Here is a 24,512-nt window from a genome sequence, read left to right as displayed (position 1 = left end):
CGTCGACGTAGAGAAGCATCGTCTCGCACGTGTCGCAAAATGCGAAATTTGCTCAATCTGTGAAAACGATAATAAATAATAATTAATATATAATAATAAATAATAATTTATCTGACGCAAAATGCATAGGCGAACTACAAATGTGTTTTTAACATTATGTAATTTACTTTATGAAGTTATTATGTTAGTCTAATTCTTGCATGTACGATCATTTATCGCCAATAAAGAAAAAATACGATGGAATAAGGATTAGTATATGGAGGATTTAAATTAAATGAATTCCGTCCTCCAATATTGAAGGATCGAGATTGCATGTGATTCGACCAATCGGATTAAATCATGCTTAATTTCAATTTTTAATTTAGTAAGAATCTGGGCACTGCAACTTTTTGCTGATTGGTTAAAAATTTTTGGAACGAAAATGGCGAAATCAATGCATGAATTTGGTTGGTTGAATAGACATATGTCGTTGGTAAGCAACATAGATACGATGTTATACGATTGGTTATGAAATAGGAAAATTCTTGGTGCTTGAAAACTTCTCTATTCGATAGCCAATTGCATTGACATTAGATTAATTATTTTGAAGTTTCTTGTATTTTTTTTCGTTTTTTTTTCTCTTTACTTTCAACCTATAATATATGTATATCTACCTCATTTTACTCCGTTTCGATTCGGTTAAAAACGACAAACCTATTGTGTCTGTACCTGTCATCTGTCATTTGTGTTTTCTCTTGAAATAATCTCGTTGTGTTGTAACTCATAACTTATAACGCGTCGAAACTCGGTAGTAGTTTATGGAAGAAGCGCAACATTCGTGAATGCACATTCGTGAATTGTTTGTAAATTTTTACTTATTCCTTGTACACGCTTATGCGTAAGTTGACGTTTTTATTTAATTCTTACAAATTCAAATTTTTTTATAACTAAATAAATATATACAAAAATAAACCATGCTGGGTTGGATGCACCTTATTCGTGAAGAGGCTAAAGAAATAAAGCAGCATCTGTCAATCAAAGGACAGGATGTCGACGAAACCGTGATATGCGAGCTTCTGGAGAGCTTCTTAGATTCAAACAATCATGAAATAGATAGGACGCAATATATTATCAACATGATTATGGGCAATCAAGATTTTGATTTTCAAACATCTTCAGATGAAGCAGGACCATCCATCAAGACTGAGCATGAAGGTCACAATGATATCAAGAAATCTCTTGAACTCGACGTACACAGTTCTCCCACGAAAAGTGCCGAAACAATCGACGTTTCGGATTCTGAGGATGATAGAGATTATTATTATGATTTCATTACGAATTATGATGATACTTCGATTGTCAATACAATTGCTACCCGCTCGTCGTCATGTTCCGTTCTCGACGCTGACTTGGATCAAATTCGTGACAATGTTGATCAAAGCATCCCTGAAATAGAGTTCTTAAAAGAGAATAATAATAACGATGTGATTTATATGAAGATTGTGAAGAATGCTACCTATGAAAATGCTAGACTGTCAGAGAGTCCAAAACCAGGTTGTAGTAAAGATTTGGACAATAGATCTCAAAGTCCTGAGGAATATTGCTATCCCTGCGATGTTGATGAATTACAAATAGATGCAGAACAGATAAATACTCTTTTACCGAATCTCGATTATGATTTAATCTATAAAACACTCCGTAATAACCAGTTAGCAAAGAATCGTGTCGAGCTTACATTGTGGGATTTGTTACCGGAGGAAAGACCAAGTCCTCAATTAACATATAAACGAAAATGCATGCCCTATGAGATGCATTCTGTAAAGAATAAAAAAAATTCTGGTATTTCACAAGAAAAGGATGTTGCAGATACAAATATGCTTTTAGAAACCAAAGAACAAGCATGTGCAAGAAATGAAATAATAACTATAGATATTGAATTAAAAAATAAAGAATCCATGACATTAGAAAATGAGACTGAAAAAATGGAAATAGATATAACAGAGGATGCAACAGCTACGAATAACACAGATAATGATATGAATAATCAACAAACTGATATGATACCGGAAGCAAAGTTGATTTGTTTGGATACATCCGCTAATGATGTTAATGTGTGTAAGGATGTATATGATACAAAGAAATCAGATTCATTAGAAAACAATTCAAAGAACGAGGAATTGCAATCGTCTACGAATTCAGCAGTACCACAGAAAGAAATAAATGACATTTCTACAACCAATCTACAATCAATCTTACAATCAATTGCTATACCAAATGTTGCTATGCCGAATACTGTTGTGTCGAACACTCCTGCAGTGTCCACCGTTATACCAAAAACTACTGTGCAAAGCACTATTGTGCCAAGCACAGCTACACAGAACATTGTTATGTCAAGTATTGCTGTGCCGAACACTGTTGTGCCAAGCATTATGCCGAATACTGCTATGTCAAACACTATTGTGCAGAGCACTGCTGTACTAAGCACTATTATGCCGAGCATTGCTATGCCAAGCACTATTGTGTCAAGCACTGCTGTGCCAAGTACTGCTGTGCCAAGCACTGCTGTGCCAAGCACTGCTGTGCCAAGCACTGCTGTGCCAAGCACTGCTACGCCGAGAACGTTACAAATTGCTATGCCAGGGACATCAGGACCTGCTACGTCAAGACCTGCTATGCCTGTATTAAGACCAGCAAAGTTTACAGTTCTTAGCGCAGGAGCATCATCCACAGCACCATCATCTAAACATTCGATTCCTATTTTAAAACCATCAAAGTTAAAACATGTAGCAGATAGATTGCAAAATTTGATGAATGCAAGAGAAACCAATAATCACACCACAATGAAAACTATGAATAATATGAGAGCTGAAGTAAATAAAAAAGAAGTGCATGAAGCATTACATTTCGATAATACATTTCGTAGAGATTTTGTACACGCCTGTTTGAATTCATCTGTCAAGTCCGCTCCGCCGAACAAAATGCTGTCGAATGTGAAAACAGAAAAAATGAAATTTCTCGAAGAACGTGCCGTACCAATTACCGGATCGACAAAGCCATCTTCCGCCCAATTGTTGAACAATTTAACAAAACGTAACACGTTGCTTAGTATACAATCAGAGGGAGCAACAAAATATAAGGAATATCTAAATATTCATTTAAGGAAAGATTCCAACGTCGAAGTAAAAAATAATTTAAGACAGAAAGACAATACGCTTCAGACTTATAGTACAGAAATGGAGAAACAGGTAAAACATAAATAATTTGTATACGATTGTATTTGTAAATTGTATATGTTGTATATATATATTAGGTTAGTTTTGCAAAATTCATAATGTAGAAACTGAATTTTTTTCCTTTTTCTTTCTTTATTTTGTATAAACGGCCGCTTTTAATTGATTTTAAACAAATAAAATATTAGTGTAATTAATTTTGCGAAGATATCGATGTTATGGAAAAAATCTATCGTTAAAATTATTGAAATGCCGATAACAACACATGCCCAAACATGTTTACACATGTCCAGGAGACACCCACATGTCTTTTGGATATATATGTGTGTTAGGATATATTTTCGACAATATTTACGTTCTCGTGATTCTTTCGTACATTTTTGCCGTATTTTTAATTTAAAAAATATCTTTTATTTTCCTATTTGATTGTGTGTTTGACCTTGGTCAAAATTGCATTAGAGTTGTATATTTGTTTTTTGGGCATTCTTTGACATCGATAAAATCACAATCCGACGATCAGAGGACATCTAAGATAAATCTCGGAAGAAAAGAAAAATCGATTTATAATAATATTTATTTTTTATATTTAAATCAATTGCTCGAACGCATTTCATAAAAATTCTCATTTTATAGTCTTATCAAATTCATAATAGATTCGTTCAACTGTTTTCAATCTATTATTAAAATTAAAAATAAAAGAAAAATAGATATAAATCTTTATTATTAATACAAATGAATGTATTGATTAATTATTTTTTTTTTATTTAGAACTTTATGTTGGCAGTTGGCATGGAACCAAATGCGAATAAGGTGAAGCAGATAGGCATAGCGAATAATACTGGCCAACAAGAAATAGTATTAAACAAGAAAGCTCTTGAACTGTATTATAAATTAATACCAATGTTTCCAGCTGTAGATACTATTTACATTAAACTACTGTGCCAAAACCATATAGAAGCAAATCTATTACGTGATGAATCAGTATTGTTGCAAAATTTAGTTGAACATTTGCTAGATAATGGTCAAAAACATCCAAGTGTCAAGAGGGCAAAATCATCATCATTGTTGAATACTTCCAATACTTACGATCTGAACGAACAATATGCTGATTTATTAGGGATATTCCCAGAAGCAGATCCTATATATTTGAGAAAAGTAGCTGAAGAGATGTATGAAGATCCCGAGAAAATAAAGGAATTTGTGCAATCAAAATTGGAAAATCCAGATTTTCCAACAAGAGCGGAATATTTGGCTAAAAAAAAGATTACAGAACAACAAAAACAATACACTTCAGATTTCAAAATACAACAATTCTTAGAGCTATTTCCAGATCCATTTTCTCATTTTGAAAATGCAAACAGGCAGTGCAAGTTTAATCCACATGGAGTGGATTTTTTAAAACATCATTTCAATAAAATCAGGGTAATTGCTTAATTTAGTATATATCTATTATATAAATACATATAATAATATCAATACTAATAATATCAATAATAATAATAATAATATTAGATATGTGTAAAAATTTTAGTTTACAATATTTGAAACAATGTTTTTTTCGCAGGTAAACACATTGTTGAATACATACACTGAGAATTTACATAATTTAAGTCTAACTGCTAAGGCTTTAGAAGTGTTGAGCCCTAATATGAAAACTAGACGATCTCAAAACAAAATGATGTTAACAGAAGATATACCGCTGTTACAAGAATGTGCTTTTATACAGCATAAGTTGGAGATTAAAATGTACTTGACTGAATTGAAAGATCAAGAGAAAAAGGAGTTTGAGGAACTTAAAGTATGAAAATATAATAAAAGAAAAGCAAAACATTTTCAAAGAAATTATTATTTTCTATAATTAAATATAAATTTTTTTCCTTTAGGCAAAAAATGAGTTAATTGAATGTCAATGTTGTTTTGATAATGAGTGTATGCCATCAAAATGTTCTACATGCGAGGAGGGACATATTTTTTGCAATTCGTGTATCGTAAGAAGTACAGAATTAATATTAGCAAACGGCAAGACGCATGTTGATTGTTTATTAAATTGCGGCAGTGAGTTTCCATTGTCTGTACTTCAGCAAGTACTACCGCCAACAAAATTCAGTATTCTTCTTTGCAAACGGCAAGAAGCGGAAGTAATGGCCGCTGGATTAGAGGGCTTGGTATCATGCCCGTTTTGTCATTTTGCATCTATACCGCCACCCGAGGATAAGGTGTTTAGATGCCTGAATCCTAATTGCATGAAAGAATCATGTCGGTAAGTATAATCTTGATGCTTATATTACATATTCTTTATCATATTTTCTTAGATTTATATATACATCTCTCTCTTTAACTCTCCTCTTGTATGCTTTATTATCTAGAATATATAAAAAATTAAAATATCAATAAAGTTTGCAAGTTTCAGAATACTTTAAAATATATACAATACTTTTTATTTTATTAAATGTTTGATTTTACCAAATTCATAAAGAAACATCTCAGTGCTTTACTTGTCCTCAGATATATAATTAGAAATAAATATAGCACAGAAATATATAAGAATTGTGCATATTATATGCGCTATTACATTGTTTTTATATTAGATTTTGTAAGGAACTCAACCACATACCTCTGAAATGCAACGAAGGGAAATCAGACGTTGCGCGTTTATATTTGGAAGAAAAAATGACTGAAGCTCTTGTACGGAAATGTTACAAGTGCAGTCGAACATTTTTCAAGGAAGAGGGCTGTAACAAAATGACTTGTCTGTGCGGTGCCCAAATGTGTTATATTTGTGATAAACCAGTAACTAGTTATGGTCACTTTCAAGGTCAAGGAGTTCGAAATTCAACTCTGTGAGTTTTTTTAGTAATACGCAATTCAATTTTTTATTTATGTGTGCAATCGAGAACATTATCTTATATATTACGTTTTTTTATTAAATAGCTGTCCATTATGGAGTGATGATCGTCGTATGAATGCAGAATCAGTAATCAAAGTGTGTCAAGAAACTCTCAAACACATTAAACAAAAAAATCCTGAAGTCGATATAAATGTCAATGCTCTTTTACCAAAGCTACCGCCTAAAACAAGAGGCCCTCACGAAGATGTTGTTTTTGCCAATACAATACCGGTATGTAGATAGTCTATGTATTAATAAACATCAGTGGTTTAGCACAAAGCACAAATATTATATGCATAGAAAACAGTTTCAAGTATGAAAAATAAAAACGTCGTATGCAATTTCTGAGAATGCAATAGCTCAAAACAGTTTATATATACATACATGTAAAATTTACATTACAAATAAGCAGAATTTTTTAATTAGTATCTATTTTAATTCTCTTAAGACAACTGTTTTGTTTCATATTTTTATAACGATATTTAAAATCATTTTCAATTAATTATCTATTTTCAGGCACATGCTGAAAGAATTGTAAGGCACAATCCATGACAACTTTGTATTAATGTTATTTATGGAAAAGGAAATAGCTCGTCAACATATTTAGTTCTAAAATTTGGTTTGATATATTCATATTCATTATTATTAGAAAGCATTTTTTTAAAATATGCATCCGAGTGTCATACAATTCACAAATTGAGGAATTGAATGCAATAAGAATCTCAGTACCTTTATGCATTTTTTATAAAAAATGGGTTTCAAGTTTACACCTTTAGAATAAATTGAAAGAGAAAAGCAAGTGAAGGGAAGGAGCGAGAATCTTAACTTTTTAATTGTTCATAATATTCAGATCTGTGCAAAACGTGATCTAATTAACTCTTACATTGTTATTGTGCACAATTCCTCGATTTATTTTATAAGTTAAGAATAAAAAGTATTAGGATAAGCAATAAGAAAGAAAATGGAGGAAAACATTTTAATTTTAGTGATTTAATATTTGTTATATGTAAGAGAGATTGTAGCAGGATTTTTTTCAAATTCATTCCTGAAATACATTTGTTCCTATTTTGCAGAAACAGAGTTTATATTTTATTACAACCATTTTTGTCTATCTTTTAATTATATGTTTGTGTGTGTGTGTGTAGAAGGGGGAAAAGGATTATTTAAGTAAATATATATAGAGCAATTGTTTCTTGCTTGTCATTACAAAGTGGAATTGCTGTTTTTGCTCTTAATACTTTCTAAACTTTCTTACTCTTTCCCTTTTCTCTTTATTTGTCCAAAGCAGAAATTTATGTGCAGAAAGCGTACAAATGCAAGTAGAAGATAGATAAAAAATAATATATGCAATATTTGTGATTATATAATACATGCGTCAATCATAGATATGTATGTTTATACATTTTATGAATAAATTTTTCTAAATGATTGGGATATTTTTAAATATTGTATAATTCTATATCGTGCAGATCAAAATTGGGAAAGTGTTTAATGCCCTTTCTATGGTAAAGTTTTTAGGATTTTATATTTTTTTAATTGAATAAAGCAAGTGAATATAACAAAGTAATAATGAAAAAGCTTGAAGTAAATTACAAAAATAACAATGTATTTTATATAGAAAACCATTTTATAGATTTTAAATATAAAGATATAATGTATATATTAAATTGCTTCATATCATTTTAGTACACATTTATAGAAGGTAGTATCAAATTATAACATATATAATTGGAATAAATGATCTCATCGACGTAATTTAAAATCTAATTAATCAATTTATGTCAATATCAATATAACTTATATTAAAATTTAAAAATTCAGTCCACACTATCAGTAAATAATTTATGCATAGCAACAATTAATTATGTTAAAATTATTCCATTTTTGTTTCAAACATTTTTCGATATCATAACTAGTTTAAAAAGTTAATAATTTCGAAAATATCGTTATTAAAATGAAACAATTTATAATCTTCATAAATTTGTTTATATTTGACGGGGACTGAATTTTGTTATTCTGTGAAATCCAGGAACCGGATTGAGAAATCAAAAATATGTATACATTACGAGCGAATAAAACGATAATTAAATATATATATAAACAAATTGTCTAATTAATAAAAGATGAAGAAATTATCGATGTTCAAAATAACTAAAATAATTATTCAAAATAGTCCTAAATAAATGCTATCAAATCTTTTTATCATAGTACAGAGAAACGCTAGATAAAAAAAAAAAATATGCTGTTGGAATTGAGCAAATTGTAGGAAATTATATTGGAAATTACTCGACACGTTTTTAGAATTGGTCGATTATGCCATAAAGCAGTTATTATAATATATATTAAATTTTTTTTTTTTAGAAAAGAGAAACGAGCAATTAGGAACTAAGATAGGGAAATTAAAATCGCGCGACGTCGAGGGAAGCGACCCGTTCTCGCGGAGCGAGAATAATAATAAGAATAATTGATATTTAAATAATTTTCACTCTACTGTAAATGAGAAAATAAAATAAAGTTGGAATTTTTATTTGTATTTTTTTTATCCTATCATGTTCCCGAACCTTAGAATTTAAAATTTGTGTAAATATCAGCAAAAACCAAAAGGCTGCGTCCAGAAACATCACTCGTGTCCACACGAGAACGTCGTTCTATCTTTTTTTTTATTAAAAAATTGAATTTTTAATTAAAAATTAAACATACAAAGACGATGTTTCTGAACGCAGTCCAGGGAGAGTTTTTTAGCGGGTGCGAGTCCCGCATATCCCACCGGACCGGCCGGTGGGAATGCATAATGCATTTTTCTCTTCCTTCGTAAAACAAAAAAAAAAAAAAAAATTATATCTTTGCGGATTTTAAAACTTCGAATTTTTATGTCTTTGAAAATTTTACTTTCTACTACCTCTTTGCTAATCATATTCTCCTGATACTTTTGCAAACTTCGAAGCTTTAAATTTTCGCGTTTTTTAAATTTTAGTGCCACCTCTTTGCTAGTTATATTCTCCTGATACGCCACCTCTTTGCGCATCATGTTCTCCTGATACATTTGTGGATTTTGAAGCTTTAAATTTTCGCGCTTTTTAAAATTTTAGTTTGTGCCACCTCCTTGCTAGTTATATTCTCCTGATACGCCACCTCTTTGCTCATCATGTTCTCCTGATACATTTGGGGATTTTGAAGCTTTAAATTTTCGCGCTTTTTAAAATTTTAGTTTGTGCCACCTCCTTGCTAGTTATATTCTCCTGATACGCCACCTCTTTGCTCATCATGTTCTCCTGATACATTTGGGGATTTTGAAGCTTTAAATTTTCACGCTTTTTAAAATTTTAGTTTGTGCCACCTCCTTGCTAGTTATATTCTCCTGATACGCCACCTCTTTGCTCATCATGTTCTCCTGATACATTTGGGGATTTTGAAGCTTTAAATTTTCACGCTTTTTAAAATTTTAGTTTGTGCCACCTCCTTGCTAGTTATATTCTCCTAATACGCCACCTCTTTTATGATCATGTTCTCCTGATACTTTTGCGGATTTAGAAACTTTGAATTTTCGCGCTTTTTAAAATTTTAATTTGTGCCACCTTTTTGCTTATTACGTTCTCCTGATACTTTTACGGATTTAGAAACTTAAATTTTTGCGCTTTTTAAAATTTTAATTTGTGCCACCTCTTTGCTTATTATGTTCTCCTGATACTTGATTCCAAGAAATGCAGTTTCAAAAATTCCAATAATGAAAAATTGATAAAAACGTATCAGGAAAATATATAATTAACAAAGATATGTAGGAATAGGTGGGTAGGTTCATTCAGAAGACATATGTGTTTTGTGTTATAATACAGTTTATTAGATTTTTAAAAATTACATACAATAATACACTATTTTATTACATTTGTTTACAATTTTATTACATAATACATATGCATATTTCGGATATCGGACGCAATAATCGCTTTCGTTGTTACATTATTTTTTGTACATACACATACACACATACACACACACACACGCCCGCATACAAGTCATTTTTATTATTATACAATAATACACATTGTGGTATTTTATAACGTGTATATATATATATATATATATATATATATATATATATATATATATCAGATATCGGATGCAATTGCTTTCGCTAGTACATATATATATATACACACACATATATCGAATATAATCGGATGCACAATTGCTTTCGCTGTACATTACATTTATATACACAGCACATACGCACGCACACGTACATACACACGCACACACACAGTCATTATTATTATACAATAATACATACAGAGGCATTTTATTATATATAATATATATCGCATATCGGATGCAATCGCTTTCGCTGTACAGATTTTATACACACACGCACACGCATACCATACAATCATTTTTATTATTATACAATAAATATGTACACTGGCATATATATATATATATATATATATATATATATATATATATATATACACACATATATCTATTCACTAAAGTGCACCACCGGCAGTCGCAGGGTTTCGTGGAACATCGTTCGCCAGCCGTTCGCCAGCCGTTCGCCAGTCATCGGCGCGCTGTCGGCTATGATAGTTGCGCTTATACCCATAAGCCGATAACATAACGGTACACCGATCCTCGATGTCTGGTTTTATCGTGAGATCACGCAGAGCACCACGTGCACCATAAACCAGTAAGTCTATCATCTATTTTCTCTCTGACACGAAAGCCGTATCGATCGCCTGGCCGTTGACAAAGCAACGGCCAGGTCTCTATGTACGTCATTTGCGACACGTCGTTTACAATGTCGAAGGTATTATCGATATACATATTCTTTTGCGACTTCCGCGATGCTCTCTTTTCTCTTCCGAAATCGATACCGTCGTATCTTTATGGATTTAATTGTCATTATTATTTTTCGAATACTTGTCATATGTTTATGCGTATGTGTTTCGTCCCCTTCTTTTCTATGTCATTTTCGTTAAATCACGCTACCTTGCTCCGTACTATGTAGGATTACAATTCCGTGGATGTCATTGCGTTCGGTTTGCGCGCCGGAAATGATTTTTCAAATTTATCGTAATGCGCGATATATATATATATATATATATATATATATATATATATATATATCCACGAAGCGACGAAACTATTTTTGAGATGACGGAATGTTCTGAAACAAAAAATTATTATGTATTGATTAGGATACAGTAGGATTCGGATAAAGAAACGAAAGTTGCATTCAACTTGCTGCCGGAATAGAATTAAAAGCCCTTGAACTTGCTCGTGTCGAGCGGCTTGCCAGATGCCATTAGAGTGTCTGACCGTGATATAATTTCTAGTGAAATTACGATGTGGCTTATTACTTTTATGACGTTGAGTCACAGTACACATATAACAGTATGCGCACCATCTATTTATAATTATATTTATTAATGGGAAGAGTATGGTCAATAAAACCCAAATTCGCGCAATATTTTAATTTCACTATATATACTTTGTATATATGTATGTATGTATGTGTGTTTGTTTTTATGAACTTAATATCGAAATGTTCACACATTTGACATTAAATCGTACGTCGATATAAACCGGTTCTCTCTCTAAAAAGAAAATAAAAAGACGAATAAAGAAAACTTCCGCCTTTCGATTTTCAAAATAACTTAATTATTAATTTGCAAGTTAATGAGTTTGAATGTTATTTGACATTTATTTTATATATAAAATGCCGAAATTTTTTGAAAATAAATATAAGGAGAAAATATTGCGCAGTACATATGTATATTTATATGCTTGTTTTAAAAAGAAATAAGAAAAAATAACGTGACATTGAAAAAAATATGAGAGATATATTCCTATAGAAAATAAGAGAAATTCGATCATTGTAATAATCGTCAAAATTGATAGCGGTTTGTAATAGCGATTTAAAAAAAAATATATAGTTTTTTGAAATGGTATACACGTGAAAAATCATGTCGAGAGCGCTTATTTTGTGAAAGTGGAACGGTCTTTGCTTATTTGCATCTTTTTCCAAACATACTTATGATAATACTTTCTCTCTTTCTCTCTCTTTTATTTACTTTCTTCATGTTTTATTTTCGAAATTAAAAAGATTAAATAAAAAATAAATAAATAATAAAATAAATAAAAAAAAAGATTTAAAAAAAATCATTGCGCAATTTTTCCGCAAAAATTCCATTAATGTAAACGATGTAAAGCAGAGACGTATTTATATTGTCCGTCCGTTTAGTCTAGTGCCCTTCACAGTTATCGCTACGATGATAAGAAAGAAGGAGGACGTTTTACGAAGTATATGTATTATGAAGTATGCGATATTTCTATTTCTTTTATTCACGATCGCACTTCTCTGTTTGAGTATTTATTAAAATATTTATATTAATAATATGAGATATGAAAAAACAAAAATATATATATTACTACTTTTTTGAATATATATTATTTGTGTATCTCTTGATACATTGAAGAGTTAAGATAAAATTTTCAACGCCTATATGATTTTTCAATTAAATTACGAGAAAAATTCACGAATATAATTATTAATTATTTATAATTTACTCAAGCAAAATATGTAATTTTCGCTAATGGCATCTGCCATTAGCGAAAAGATTAAATTATGATTTGTTGCGAAGATGATTCAATCTTTTGTGCACGATGATTGTACTTCGTTTCGTGCATGTCTCAAATTCGCAATATTATAAAACGCATTAACGGCTGATTTCTTGAAACTTTGATAAGATTCGAAAGAAGTGTAGATAAAATAAGTTGCAAGAAAAAAAAAGAACAAAAGAAAAATATTGACGGTTGCGTTAGGTCGTGTAGATTTCACGCAATTCTCAATCAACGAGCGGAAAAACTGATTTTTTTCTTGCAATTTAGAAATGTAGGATAATTTACGATATGTAATTATCTGTTGCGATTATTTTTCCGCCATTGATTACATTGATTACATTACTGTCAATGTCATAGAGTCATATTATATATAATTGCGTTAAAGTGCTTTGATTTAAAAGCATATTATTTATCCTTTTAATCTTTCATTATCTTAATAATGCATGATTAATAAAAAGAAAAAAATTAGATAGAAGAATAATAATTTTATCTTGAAACAGATTGATATATTTATTTTTGTTTCTAATATATTTATTTACGTTATTTATAATCATTATGCCTTGATGTCATACAAACAAGATTTTATCCACAGATATGCATTCTTATGTGAAAGTTTATGCGCGAATATATAATCTGATGCAGATTAATCATAAAAGTTATCCTATGCGAGATATATTCGCTGATACGCACTTACCTTGAAATAAACAGAATAATTGCGTGGGAATGACTGAATCATATACGGATTAAGAAAAGAACGAACTTTATGTAAGAGTTTGGCTTGTTTCAGAATTGCAAATAGAGATATAAAAAAAATATTTTTTTTATAAAATACGGTTTTTTATGAAAAAAAAACAGGCCCCGCGTTTTCAAATTTTTTTTTCTTTAATATTTAACGTCTTTATATTTTGATTATTGCAAATTATGCGATTTTTTATTATTTTTGATTTTTTAGATGATATTTTTGAATTAACTATTACTTTAAATACAGATCGCATTCTTATTGACTATATAATTATATAATTATTGATTAATTAGATAAATTCTCCAAAAACAAATTAAAATTAAACTTGAATGAATTGTTTTTATTATAGACATAAAAATAAAATTTATCATCTTTTTTTTAAATATTACTATTTGATTTTAGTTACTATTTGAATATAATAAAAAAACTAAAGTTTTTACATTTTTAATTTATATTTAATTATATTTTCTTTTTAAGAACAATCGTAATAAATTAATGAGTATTTTGCAATTAAAATGATATTAAACACGACATAATAATTTTCAATCAGATGCACAATAAAAATTTTTGTTATGAGATGCATAACAAAAATTTTTTGTATTATATTTTTAATTTATTTTTTTTTTCAAAATAAAAGAAAAATAAATTAAAAATGTAATATTATAAAAAAATAATACACAAAAATAAGATAAAAAAATAAATAAGATTAAAAAAAAATGAAAAAAAAGCGGATTTTTTTTTATTAGAAAGAAACGGTTCTTTTATGTCTCTAATTATAAATTATATGAATGTCTGGATTTTATTTCAGACGGTCCCTCTCTTTAAATAATCGTATAAATTAGTGAACATTTTTCGATTTAGAAAATAAAGAATATTATAAGAATAAATTTGCCAACAAGGAATGTTGAAAATACCAGACTCTAAATGCTACTTGTCTCATTAATTTTATAGCATTTAACTTCTTGTAAAGTTACGTTTGCTATGTGACATCAATGTGAAACACTTTATTTGCAATTTATTAGTGCTAATGTCGCGAAAACAAGTTTCTGGATGGTGAATGAACCGCTGCATCAGGTTTTCCATTATTAGCATAATATGTAATCTGAAATTCTTTATGAGCCGTGAATCGTCTCTAACTCGAATCTTTCAAAGTTAATTCCGCGATAACTGAATAATAATTCAGCAACAAGCTGACGATGACATTAATTTTTATATTTGCTATTGTTCTGACGTAGAGTAATCTCTAAAGAATGCGAATTATCGTCGCGTATAAAATAATTTCTTTCTTTTTTCTTTGTTTTCAAGCTCGGTCTCTATTTCTTATATCATAAATTTGGCAATAGATTTTTTTATTCGATTATATAATAAATTTTCTTTTTATCTTACATAAATTGTTCATGATGAAACGCGTTGCAAAGATTAATATACATAAATCTCGCATCTCACAATAATGATAAATTAAAAGAAAATACGGTAATAAAAAAATTGAATCTATGAACAGGAAGATATATATATAATTGCAAATTATGCAATACAAATTATACAATTTTTGTTCGATTATGTACAAAGACATACAAAAAATATTTCATTCAGCAAATAATTATGCAATCTAATTATACAGTCTTATACAAATAATATACAACTAATATTCCTGTTTGTATTGCATAATTTGCAATTTCTAGAACTTTAGAACTCTAGGTGTAAAGATTATACATTATTATACAATAATTACATGTAAGTTAAATGTAAGTTTATAAAATTACGCTTGCGCATGTATTAGCTATTATACAGCAATTATTTCTTTAATTTATCGATTATCAACAATGTTGATGATTTCTTTTAAATATATTAATTTTTTTGCCCTTGTAAAATCGCATAAAGTTTAATAAAAATAATGTAGTTGCAAGAAATTTAATGGCAATATCAATTATATGTTATTATCAAATATACGTTATATATTTATCATAAATGGTATTTAATATTTATCATTAATTTTTTTATATACGTTGGCCTTACAATGAAACCTATTGAATGATTTAATCATCACAAGTGAATAAATTTGTGCAGTTTTTACAGAGAGAGAGAGAGAGAGAGAGAGAGAGAGAGAGAGAGAGAGAGAGAGAGAGAGAGAGAGCAATACGATCTTATTTTTGTTACTGTCCGCATCAAGAATAAATTAAAATAATTCTACTGTGATCAAAAACATTCAAAAAATTGAAGTAAAAAGTTTGATAAATGGGGATAAATATTCGATTCGTATATACATAAAATACATAAATAATTTGGTATCTTTTTTTTTCTTACGTACATTTCGACAGGGATGTATCTGCGTCGCAGATTTTTCTCGTGACGTTTATTGCAAGAAAATTATGAATCGGACTAATAGTCTGATTTGAGCGAGTCAGTTTTCCGCATGATATACGGCCTTTATCCTGCGACTTTGTATTTGTCAGACTTGCTCTGATTACATTCGGTCGTTAGCGCAACAAATAATATGCCGTTAACTTTTTACGACCAATTATCAGCATGAAACTTCGAGTATGAATATCGTAATGTGACATGTGTACACGATATAAGTTGGGCTTGTAATTTTAAATTGAAAATGAGCTATAACAGAATTTTTATACGTCTTTCACATGCGGAACAAAAGAAAAATTCTCTCTTCATAAACAAAGAAGAAAAAAATTATAAATGTAAGCGAACTTACTTATGTTTTATACATATATACATACACACACATATATATATATATATAAAACAAATATTTTCAATTATTAACACTGCGTTTCATATACGTTAGATATAATAATTAATGAGAGCAAGTTCATTCAATATGTGAAACAAGCAAAATTTTCTATGATAACGCAGTAGTTTCACTCAGCTCGTGTTCTTTGATAACCTCGTATTAGATTTTCCAACAATCATCATATAATATTTTTTAAAACTACATTTAATACTTTGACACAATATTCATTTATAATTTTTGACGCGATAAATTTTTTTTTTATTTACGTATATATATATATATATATATATATATATGTGTATATATATATATATATATATATGTGTGTATATATATATATACATACATATACATATATACATATATCTGTTTATTCAATTTCATCTCTGTGCATATCATTATCCATTAAGCCATGATTAACAGATGATCAGCTTACATTTCTATTTTTCATAATTAAATCTTGATTGTTGAAGTAGTATTTTTCTGACATACGGACATGATGTTTGTTTATGATTTCAGATTGAACTGGTAAATTTTGCGAGAGCAAAAGTAAACGGCGAACGAACACAACAAAATTTCCTCGTAATAACGGCAAAACGAGAGAAGATTAAAAAAGTGCAGTGAATCGACATGCTCGATTAAAGCGAGCGGAATAATATTTTGAAATTGTTGTGACGTGTTTGTTTTTTTTCCGTACGCTTAACTGACCAGCGGAACTGAAGCAATTCGAATTCAACGCGCATTTCCGCATTTCGTGATGACCTCACCGACGCATTGTTCGCCCTCGCGGTCGTCTCTGAGTTGCTGCCAATTTGATCGCATCAGTCAAGATGACGTGCGGGATCCGGCAATTATCGGTAACAACAATTATTTCCTGAAACGGGAGAAGCACTGTTTCCCGAAAAGGCCTCAGCTCGACTTGTCATTTCGCGATATACGTTATCGCGTCAGAGAATGGAGTCTATGTAGATTCTCAGCCCGTAAGTATCGAGAAACAACGGTATAATACTTCAGAGAATAACTCAGCTATTTTTTATAATAACATAAGCCAAGCTAGTATTTACAATTAACGATTGACGTAAGCATAAATCTTTTTTTCGTCGTATTAATGTTTATAATATAATATTTACATTAATATGTATAATAATAATTGCAATGTATCTTTTTTCTATTATACAGAATAATATTGCAATATATCACTTCTTTATAATTTCTGTCATATTTTTCTATTATTATTACATACGCACACACACATACACACACACACACACACACACATATATATTTTTTTGGCATTATCATTTGATCCTTAGGTTATCGACGTGCTGTAAAGTCGAAGATTATATTTGAATTTTGTATTAATGTACAATCATTAGGAATATATTTCCTGAATATAATTCTTATTCTCACATTTTTAAATAAATTTGAGAGAAAAAATCAATGTTAATACATGTGAAACTTATTAATTTCTTGTAATTAGAAATTTATAAATGCATTTCTTGATTGTATTGTGATACGTGAAGTAATATTTTTCAGAACAATCAGACACGCAACAGAATCGAATTATAAAACTTTTTTAAATTTTGATAATAATTGCAAATGAAAACAGGTTGTTTTCTATACGGTATTGCTCGCAAATTATTTTTGCAGCTTTAAATGTCATAAAAATTACTATGGGAAACCTTTAAAGAGAAACGCGTTAAATATATATATTAAAGGTTCTCTAAAATTTTCTGAAATTAAGATCTTATTGTCTGTGTCATGTTACGCTTTTTATAAAAGTATTTGTTTAATAATTGTTATAAAAGTATTTGTTGTTTATATGTGTGTGTATGTATGAATACAACACCGAAAAAAATAATTTTAAAGGAACGATTGCTTTAATAACGTACAACGGTATTATAAGATTAAAGTGAGAGATTTTAGGAGAAAGTATTTGTAGCACGCCACGTTGTACGGTAAACGAAGAAAGTTTTAAACGGAGAAAGTGTCTCGCTACGCGTTTTAAAAATATAACGCACAAAAGTTACGTAGTGAAATCGTGGATTAATAAAAATCCTCTTTATAATATCGAGATATGCCACGATAAAACGTCAAATATACGAGTCATACCATTTAATCATAGGCATCATTTTTAACAATTTTTACAAATTGAAAGATTAAAAAAAAATATTTAGCAAATAGAGAGAGAGATTTTTATATGATTCAACAATAAATTAAAAAAATTTTATTCGAAATTACGATTATATGCAAAAAAAATGGTTGTACTTAAAGTGTTAGATTGTAACTGCAAAAATTAGTTTGTAATATGACACAACTGCAATTTTCCTTCTTATATTGTATCCATTTGATGGAGAGATAGATAATTACATCTTATTATTCAAGCACGTATTTCCATAATGCCATTGCTCGCGGAGATCTATATGACAGCTATTTGTCAGCAAATACATTAATAATGTCTTAAATCCACATTTATATATCTTCTTTGTTATATTTCGTTTTCACACAAGACAGATGTGATAATTATAATATAAATATAGGTAAAATATATTAGCATCTGTCATCTGTTCGGTGACCTATTACATGCGATGACCTAATGCTAATGATTTAATGAAATTTATTATCATGCTGTGAAGTGCAATTATTTTATTGGTGTTTTTATAATTGCATCCTTGTTTATATAATATTCCATTATATATTTCTTTAGTTAACATTTATTAATCTTACAAATGTTTCTTATTCTCTTATGAGTCTTGGAGACGCTTATAAATAAAATTAATCGATGATTGCAAAAAAAAAGCTAATGGAGCAATTAGTTCATAGTTATAATAAGCATTTACTGAATAAAAAAAAATATATTTGTATGAACATATAACATGTGCCAGTACAATAAAATTTTTTTTTAATTATTACACATGTATATAAAAATTTAAAAAAAAAGAACAAATATATATATACATTTTTAAAATAGGCGAAAGATAGAGAAACGGGATTCTAGCATATATTGTGGCCACTGAAGATGTGATTATTTGTTCAACAAATGGTTTTTGCAAAAGATAAAAAACTAAAGGAGACAATTACATACATTAAAGATTGCACGTTTTCTGAGTATATGTTATGAATGAAGCATGAAGCTAAAATTTCAAAAAATACCAGTTGTATATTATTGATTTCATTTTTTTATACGATTGGATTTTTATACGTATATCTCTTTGATCGTTTTGAGAAGCCAACAGAATTCATAGACAAAAGAAATAATGATGCAAAATTTAAAAGATATTTTCTTGTTATATTAATTGCTACTTTTTAATAATATATTGTATAATAATTATATTTATTATAATCGATTTTATATGCACACATGAAAAAACATTAAAAAATGCAAATACTTTATTATTGATTAGGATTTTTTAAATTATAATGTCATTGTTTTTGTGTAAGAGATTGCAATTATTATTCCAAATAATATTATTGTTTTGAGAAAATATCTAGTAATATCAAGCACTTTTACGTAAGAATGTGAATGAAATTACTATGATGTGTCAAGTAAAAATTTGAATAAAAAAATATTTTGTCTCCAACGTGCATTAAACGTACTTTTGACTCACAGCAGGCCTAATAGTACTTTTAGGTCGGCTGTAAGTCAAGAGTGATGATACCACATCCGCTATAAAACTTCGATCCAAGAAAGGAAGTTGTGCGTCATAGACAATACCATGAAGAATAATTATACGGAGTCTTTGATGAACTGGGAAGTCAATTCTATAAAAATTTGTTTGCTTATTAATATAATTAAATAGTATTTGTGCGAGAAAAGATTCATTTTCATTTTTATCAAAATCTATTGTGTTACTTCTTCATTCTTTCTTTAATTGTTATTTTCGTTAAGATTTATGAAAATTATATTCACATGTATATAATATTTCATCTTGTGTGTTAACTTTTATAAATAAAGCGGAATAAGAACGTGAACTTTCATAAATTTGGATAAGCACATTTGTTTTTATAAGTGCGCGATAACGATGAGCCCTATGAAAATATCAGAAGTTTTTATGACTTTTATTATTGATACGCGCGATGAGAAAACCTATATGATTTACAAGCGAATAATTCAAGTTGCGAAACAAGCATTGCGAAACTAAAGTGAAGATTAGTTATGCGAGATGTAATATATCTGTCTTATGCTAAATGCTAGAAAATAAGCCAAAACAAGAAAGAAAATCGAATAAATCTTCTTCCATTTTTCCTCTAGCACGTGCTTCAAACGACTTCACTTTTGTTATCCGCGCAAATGGCAAAAGCGGAATAAAACGGTTGTCAACTTTAAATAATTTTCTCGAAGAAAAAAATATTTTATAAAATTATTTTTTTTTTTCAATTGAGAAAAAGAGAGAAACAGAGAGAGAGAGAACGCATCGTTTGTTGGCATCCATTGTGATATCATTATGCGTACGGAAGACGTTACATAAAATGCCGATCTTGGAAAAACATGACTTCGATATAATCGGTGACAATTGTATGTATATAAATAGCAAAAAAAATGACACTCGTTATACACATCTGCTTATCACGTCATCCTGCGCTTACGTGGCTGATCGTGAGCATCGCGCTAGAGCGCTGCGTACTATATTAAGAGCAAACTCCTTCTGTTATCAATTTATCGCGAAACCAGTTCAAGGTTTGTTTGGATGAATCGTACGCAAGGTTGAAAGAAATAATCGGACCGCGTTCTAGAAATGCTATCTGCTTTTTCTATTATTCGTCTCTTATCGAAGGAGGAAAAGGCTGCTTTTTCTCGGATCATCAGTCATTCAAAGCCTTGAGCTTAGTCTGGCTCTTATTTAATTTGTAATTTATTTTATGAAATATAAAACACGCACAAGTATTTTAAGATATTATCGCGAGAAAAGGAATAAAAAAATGAACCTGAGAAAAGGAAAGATGATGAATTTTATATTTACTTTCGAGATGTAAAGACGCATACACGTCTTATGTCTATCTCGATGAGATCCTTATTAAAGATACTGAGAAAATTGTTTTTCACTGAATGGTAATAAAGATTAACACTTGTATTAATATTGATATTTGCATTATTATACTCGAGATATATAACCGGTAAATATATTGCATATGCATATGTATTAAACTGGGAACAACAACGGCTCTTTATCACCTATGCAAATTTTTAATATATCGTAAGCATTGACACCTTACTGGGTCAACTATTGTGCAATTCACGCACGCAATGAGTATTGATTTTTAATTTTCAAATATCATGAAAACCTTCAGTTTATATATATATATATATATATATATATATATATATATGAAAACTGAATTGTTTCTCGAACCACATATTTTTTGCAGCGAGGAATAAAATACTGCGCTTTCATACACACACACACACACACACACACACATACATGGATTCTAATGTAATCTAATGTAATATTCATATAATCTTGATTTTTATAACCAAGATGATCTTGATTTTATTATATTTACACTCGTCATATGTGCCGTACGAGGTTTTTTAACTTTACGTGATTAAAGCAATCACGTCGTTTATAGACTTAATGACTCCCTTGAATATTCTTGAAACGATCATGAAATAAAAAAAGGGCGAACCTCAATGCAACGCGTGACACGTGAGTTCAAGGCTTATTGTTACGTTTCAACACGTGCTCATGCATTTTTTTTCGTTTTCACTTTATCTATTTACTGTTAGATTAAACAGATCAACAAATAAGTTAAAGAATTAACCGCTCAACGTTGCAGTTGAGCAATTGATGATATGAATCATCGCGTGAAATTCTCATGATGCAATCGGGCGTAATTGTGTTTTGTTGTAGACGAGAAAGAATTTCTGCACGGCGTCAGCGGTGAATTTAAGGCCGGTGAATTAGTGGGTATTATGGGGCCATCCGGAGCCGGAAAGTCGACGTTACTCAACGTTCTCGCTGGTTTCACGTAAGTATTTGAGAATAAATATCCTCGACACATATAGGACGAGGAGTTTAGAGATTTATTTCTCTTTGTGTACGCGCACAGTACTTTATCGCCTACGCACATCTTTATCTTCATATTTAAAGCTTTCATCGAGCTCTCATTGAAGTTCAGGCAAGTTAAATATCATATCGTGACATGTACGCGATAATAAAATCTTACTTTGACGGACGAAACCGGAAAAACAGGAATTGATTTTAGATAACAACTGTATGTGTATTTTGTGTTTTCACTGTTGTTTTTCCTCCCATTTTTGACGATGATTTTTTACTCATCAGGATTAAACCCAGTTATACTAAAAAAACTGTTTTGCCGAGTATAGATTTCTAGTCACAACAATTCACCTATTTTTTGTATCTGTTAAAACCATTATTTGTAAGAAATGTAGAATTTATAGCCCCGAATTCTAATAATACCTTCTAAATAATTTAGGTCCCATTGCCAAATATTAATCACTGCATTGGATAAATACGAGTATCTAGCTAAAATGATCTTTGTGAGAAACGATTTTTCTATGTATCAAGCATTATAACAAGTATGATTAGCCTTAATATGAATAGGGGGCACACAAAAAAAAAACTCTCTCTAAATTTCACTTCAGTTATATATAAGTTCTGTCTCTGTCATTCAGATTGATTGCAAAACATATGCGTTATTATCGTTTTTTTTGTGTGTTAAGGAGCGATCCGTCAAGTCTCACAAGAACTGTGCGAAGTCGAGATTTGATTACGAGATTTAAAAGTGAATGAGCACGAAGATCGATGATCGCTTCCACAATGAAAATACAATTTTTCCAGCGATTAGTTTTTATGTCATGTGTATTACGTCATAATCAAGTTAAATGCGATGAGATCTATCGCGATTTTTTTGCAATATTCCGTGACATCACAATACGAGCGCGTGCGACGCTTTTTGATTAGCTCGCGAGAAATAATTTCCATCACGGAAGCACTCGCGCTTCATCGGTGCATCTCGTGGAAATAGATTCGTGTATATCGCAAAATGATTAATACCTCGTTAATTATTATCATATATTTGTCATTTGTCCGAGGACATGTGATGATAAGTCTACGTTAAATTATAAATATTTTTCCTACTCAATTGTATAAGAATTCGCGCGCAGTAATTTTTTTACATTTTTTTTCACTATGTAAGTTTCTTTATATTATTGATATCCCACGTAGCACACATAGTTGGTTTCTTAATCATTTTCTAATCGTGTATGGTACCTGTTAAATTTTACAAAATTTTACGCGCGAATGCACAGTACAAATATTTTTCATGTAACAACATTTTTAATAGTATTTTATGTAACTGTTATGGCGAATATATTATTTGTCTCAGTGGAACTGAATTGATTTAGATTGTGTTTTATAGAATAGACGTTGAAGGTTATTATACAATGATAATGAAGTAAACGTTTATCAGATTGATTAATCTTTCGCATCTGTCCTCCTTATATCATAAATAATGATAAATATGAATGGAAAAAATAAATGGATTTAATTCGCACGAGTAATTATTTGTTACCTTTCCAAAGTGTTTTTGCAGATTATTTCTTGTATTTTCGCATACATTTATAAGCGCACTTTGAATTATACGATAATATCATAATTATTTCTCAAGGCATATAACAAAAAATAGAGATTTTTTTTTAATATATTATACTATATGAAACATTCGACATTTTAATATTATTATATGCAAGAAGCTTATGTATACATAATTAAATAAAAAATTGATTAAAATTTCAATGAAACTAATCGCGTTTAAATGGCTTTGAAATATATGATATAAACACACAACTATAAAGAGCAAATAAGATGTGGATATACCTCATAATTAATCTATTCAATATAAGCATAAGTTAAAATAATTATACATGAATGTTTCGATTCATTCGATTTTAGGGTCACGTTCAGCACATATTAGTGTAATTCATAAACGTATTATAAATGAAAACAAATCTCCTAGCTTATGGAGATAGAAGCGAATAGCCTCTAAATGGTGATAGCCAATGTGATGTACTTGACTCGCATCTCGAAAGTAAAAAGAAATGACAGATAATCGGTTTATATATAAAATCACACACATTAAATCATAGACTATGATAGATCAATAATTGAAAAAAAATATGGCACTCGCCATGGCACCATAAATAAAAAAGTTCTTTCTTCGCGTATAATTCGATATAATTCGACAGTAACTGACAGTTATGAAGTAAGTTATGTAATTGATTAGCTTCATGCGAATTCATTATCACCGTATGTGTAAAAAGCGAACCGGTGCGTAGAATATATT

The 24,512-nt window shown here is 29.7% G+C and overlaps 2 protein-coding genes across 3 annotated transcripts in view; both read left to right on the top strand.

Moving 5' to 3' along the window:
* Positions 1–638: 638 nt before the first annotated feature.
* On the top strand, positions 639–8,623 carry LOC126855281 (uncharacterized). Of its 2 annotated transcripts, XM_050602760.1 has the most exons (8): positions 639–877; positions 985–3,224; positions 3,978–4,631; positions 4,774–5,007; positions 5,093–5,469; positions 5,798–6,049; positions 6,141–6,327; positions 6,613–8,623. In XM_050602760.1, exons 1-8 carry the CDS (start codon positions 874–876, stop codon positions 6,646–6,648), a joined length of 3,984 nt encoding a protein of 1,327 aa, XP_050458717.1. In that variant the 5' UTR covers positions 639–873; the 3' UTR covers positions 6,649–8,623. The 2 variants fall into 2 exon arrangements, with proteins under 2 accessions (XP_050458717.1, XP_050458716.1); XM_050602759.1 differs by having other exon boundaries at positions 639–3,224.
* A 1,986-nt stretch (positions 8,624–10,609) lies between these two features.
* Positions 10,610–24,512, top strand: part of LOC126855004 (ATP-binding cassette sub-family G member 1) — a 19,340-nt gene continuing 5,437 nt past the window's right edge. Inside the window, exons 1-3 of the mRNA XM_050602266.1 lie at positions 10,610–10,780; positions 16,725–17,185; positions 22,058–22,175. Coding sequence (XP_050458223.1) covers positions 16,963–17,185; positions 22,058–22,175 — 341 coding nt within the window. The 5' untranslated portion in view covers positions 10,610–10,780; positions 16,725–16,962. The remainder of the gene's footprint in view (positions 10,781–16,724; positions 17,186–22,057; positions 22,176–24,512) is intronic.

The sequence above is a fragment of the Cataglyphis hispanica genome, chromosome 15, assembly GCF_021464435.1.
Source record: "Cataglyphis hispanica isolate Lineage 1 chromosome 15, ULB_Chis1_1.0, whole genome shotgun sequence".
NCBI classification, from domain to species: Eukaryota; Metazoa; Arthropoda; class Insecta; order Hymenoptera; family Formicidae; genus Cataglyphis; species Cataglyphis hispanica.
The sequence above is the reverse complement of the archived record's forward strand: the minus strand, read 5'-3'. Positions and strand labels throughout refer to the sequence as shown.

Excerpts from the sequence above, each read along its gene's own strand:
- LOC126855281 (XM_050602759.1), top strand. The coding sequence starts at position 954 with ATGCTGGGTTGGATGCACCTTATTCGTGAAGAGGCTAAAGAAATAAAG. Across the intron at positions 6,050-6,140 it reads GGAGTTCGAAATTCAACTCT|CTGTCCATTATGGAGTGATG; the intron begins GTGAGTTTTTTT and ends TTTATTAAATAG. Across the intron at positions 6,328-6,612 it reads TTTTTGCCAATACAATACCG|GCACATGCTGAAAGAATTGT; the intron begins GTATGTAGATAG and ends ATCTATTTTCAG.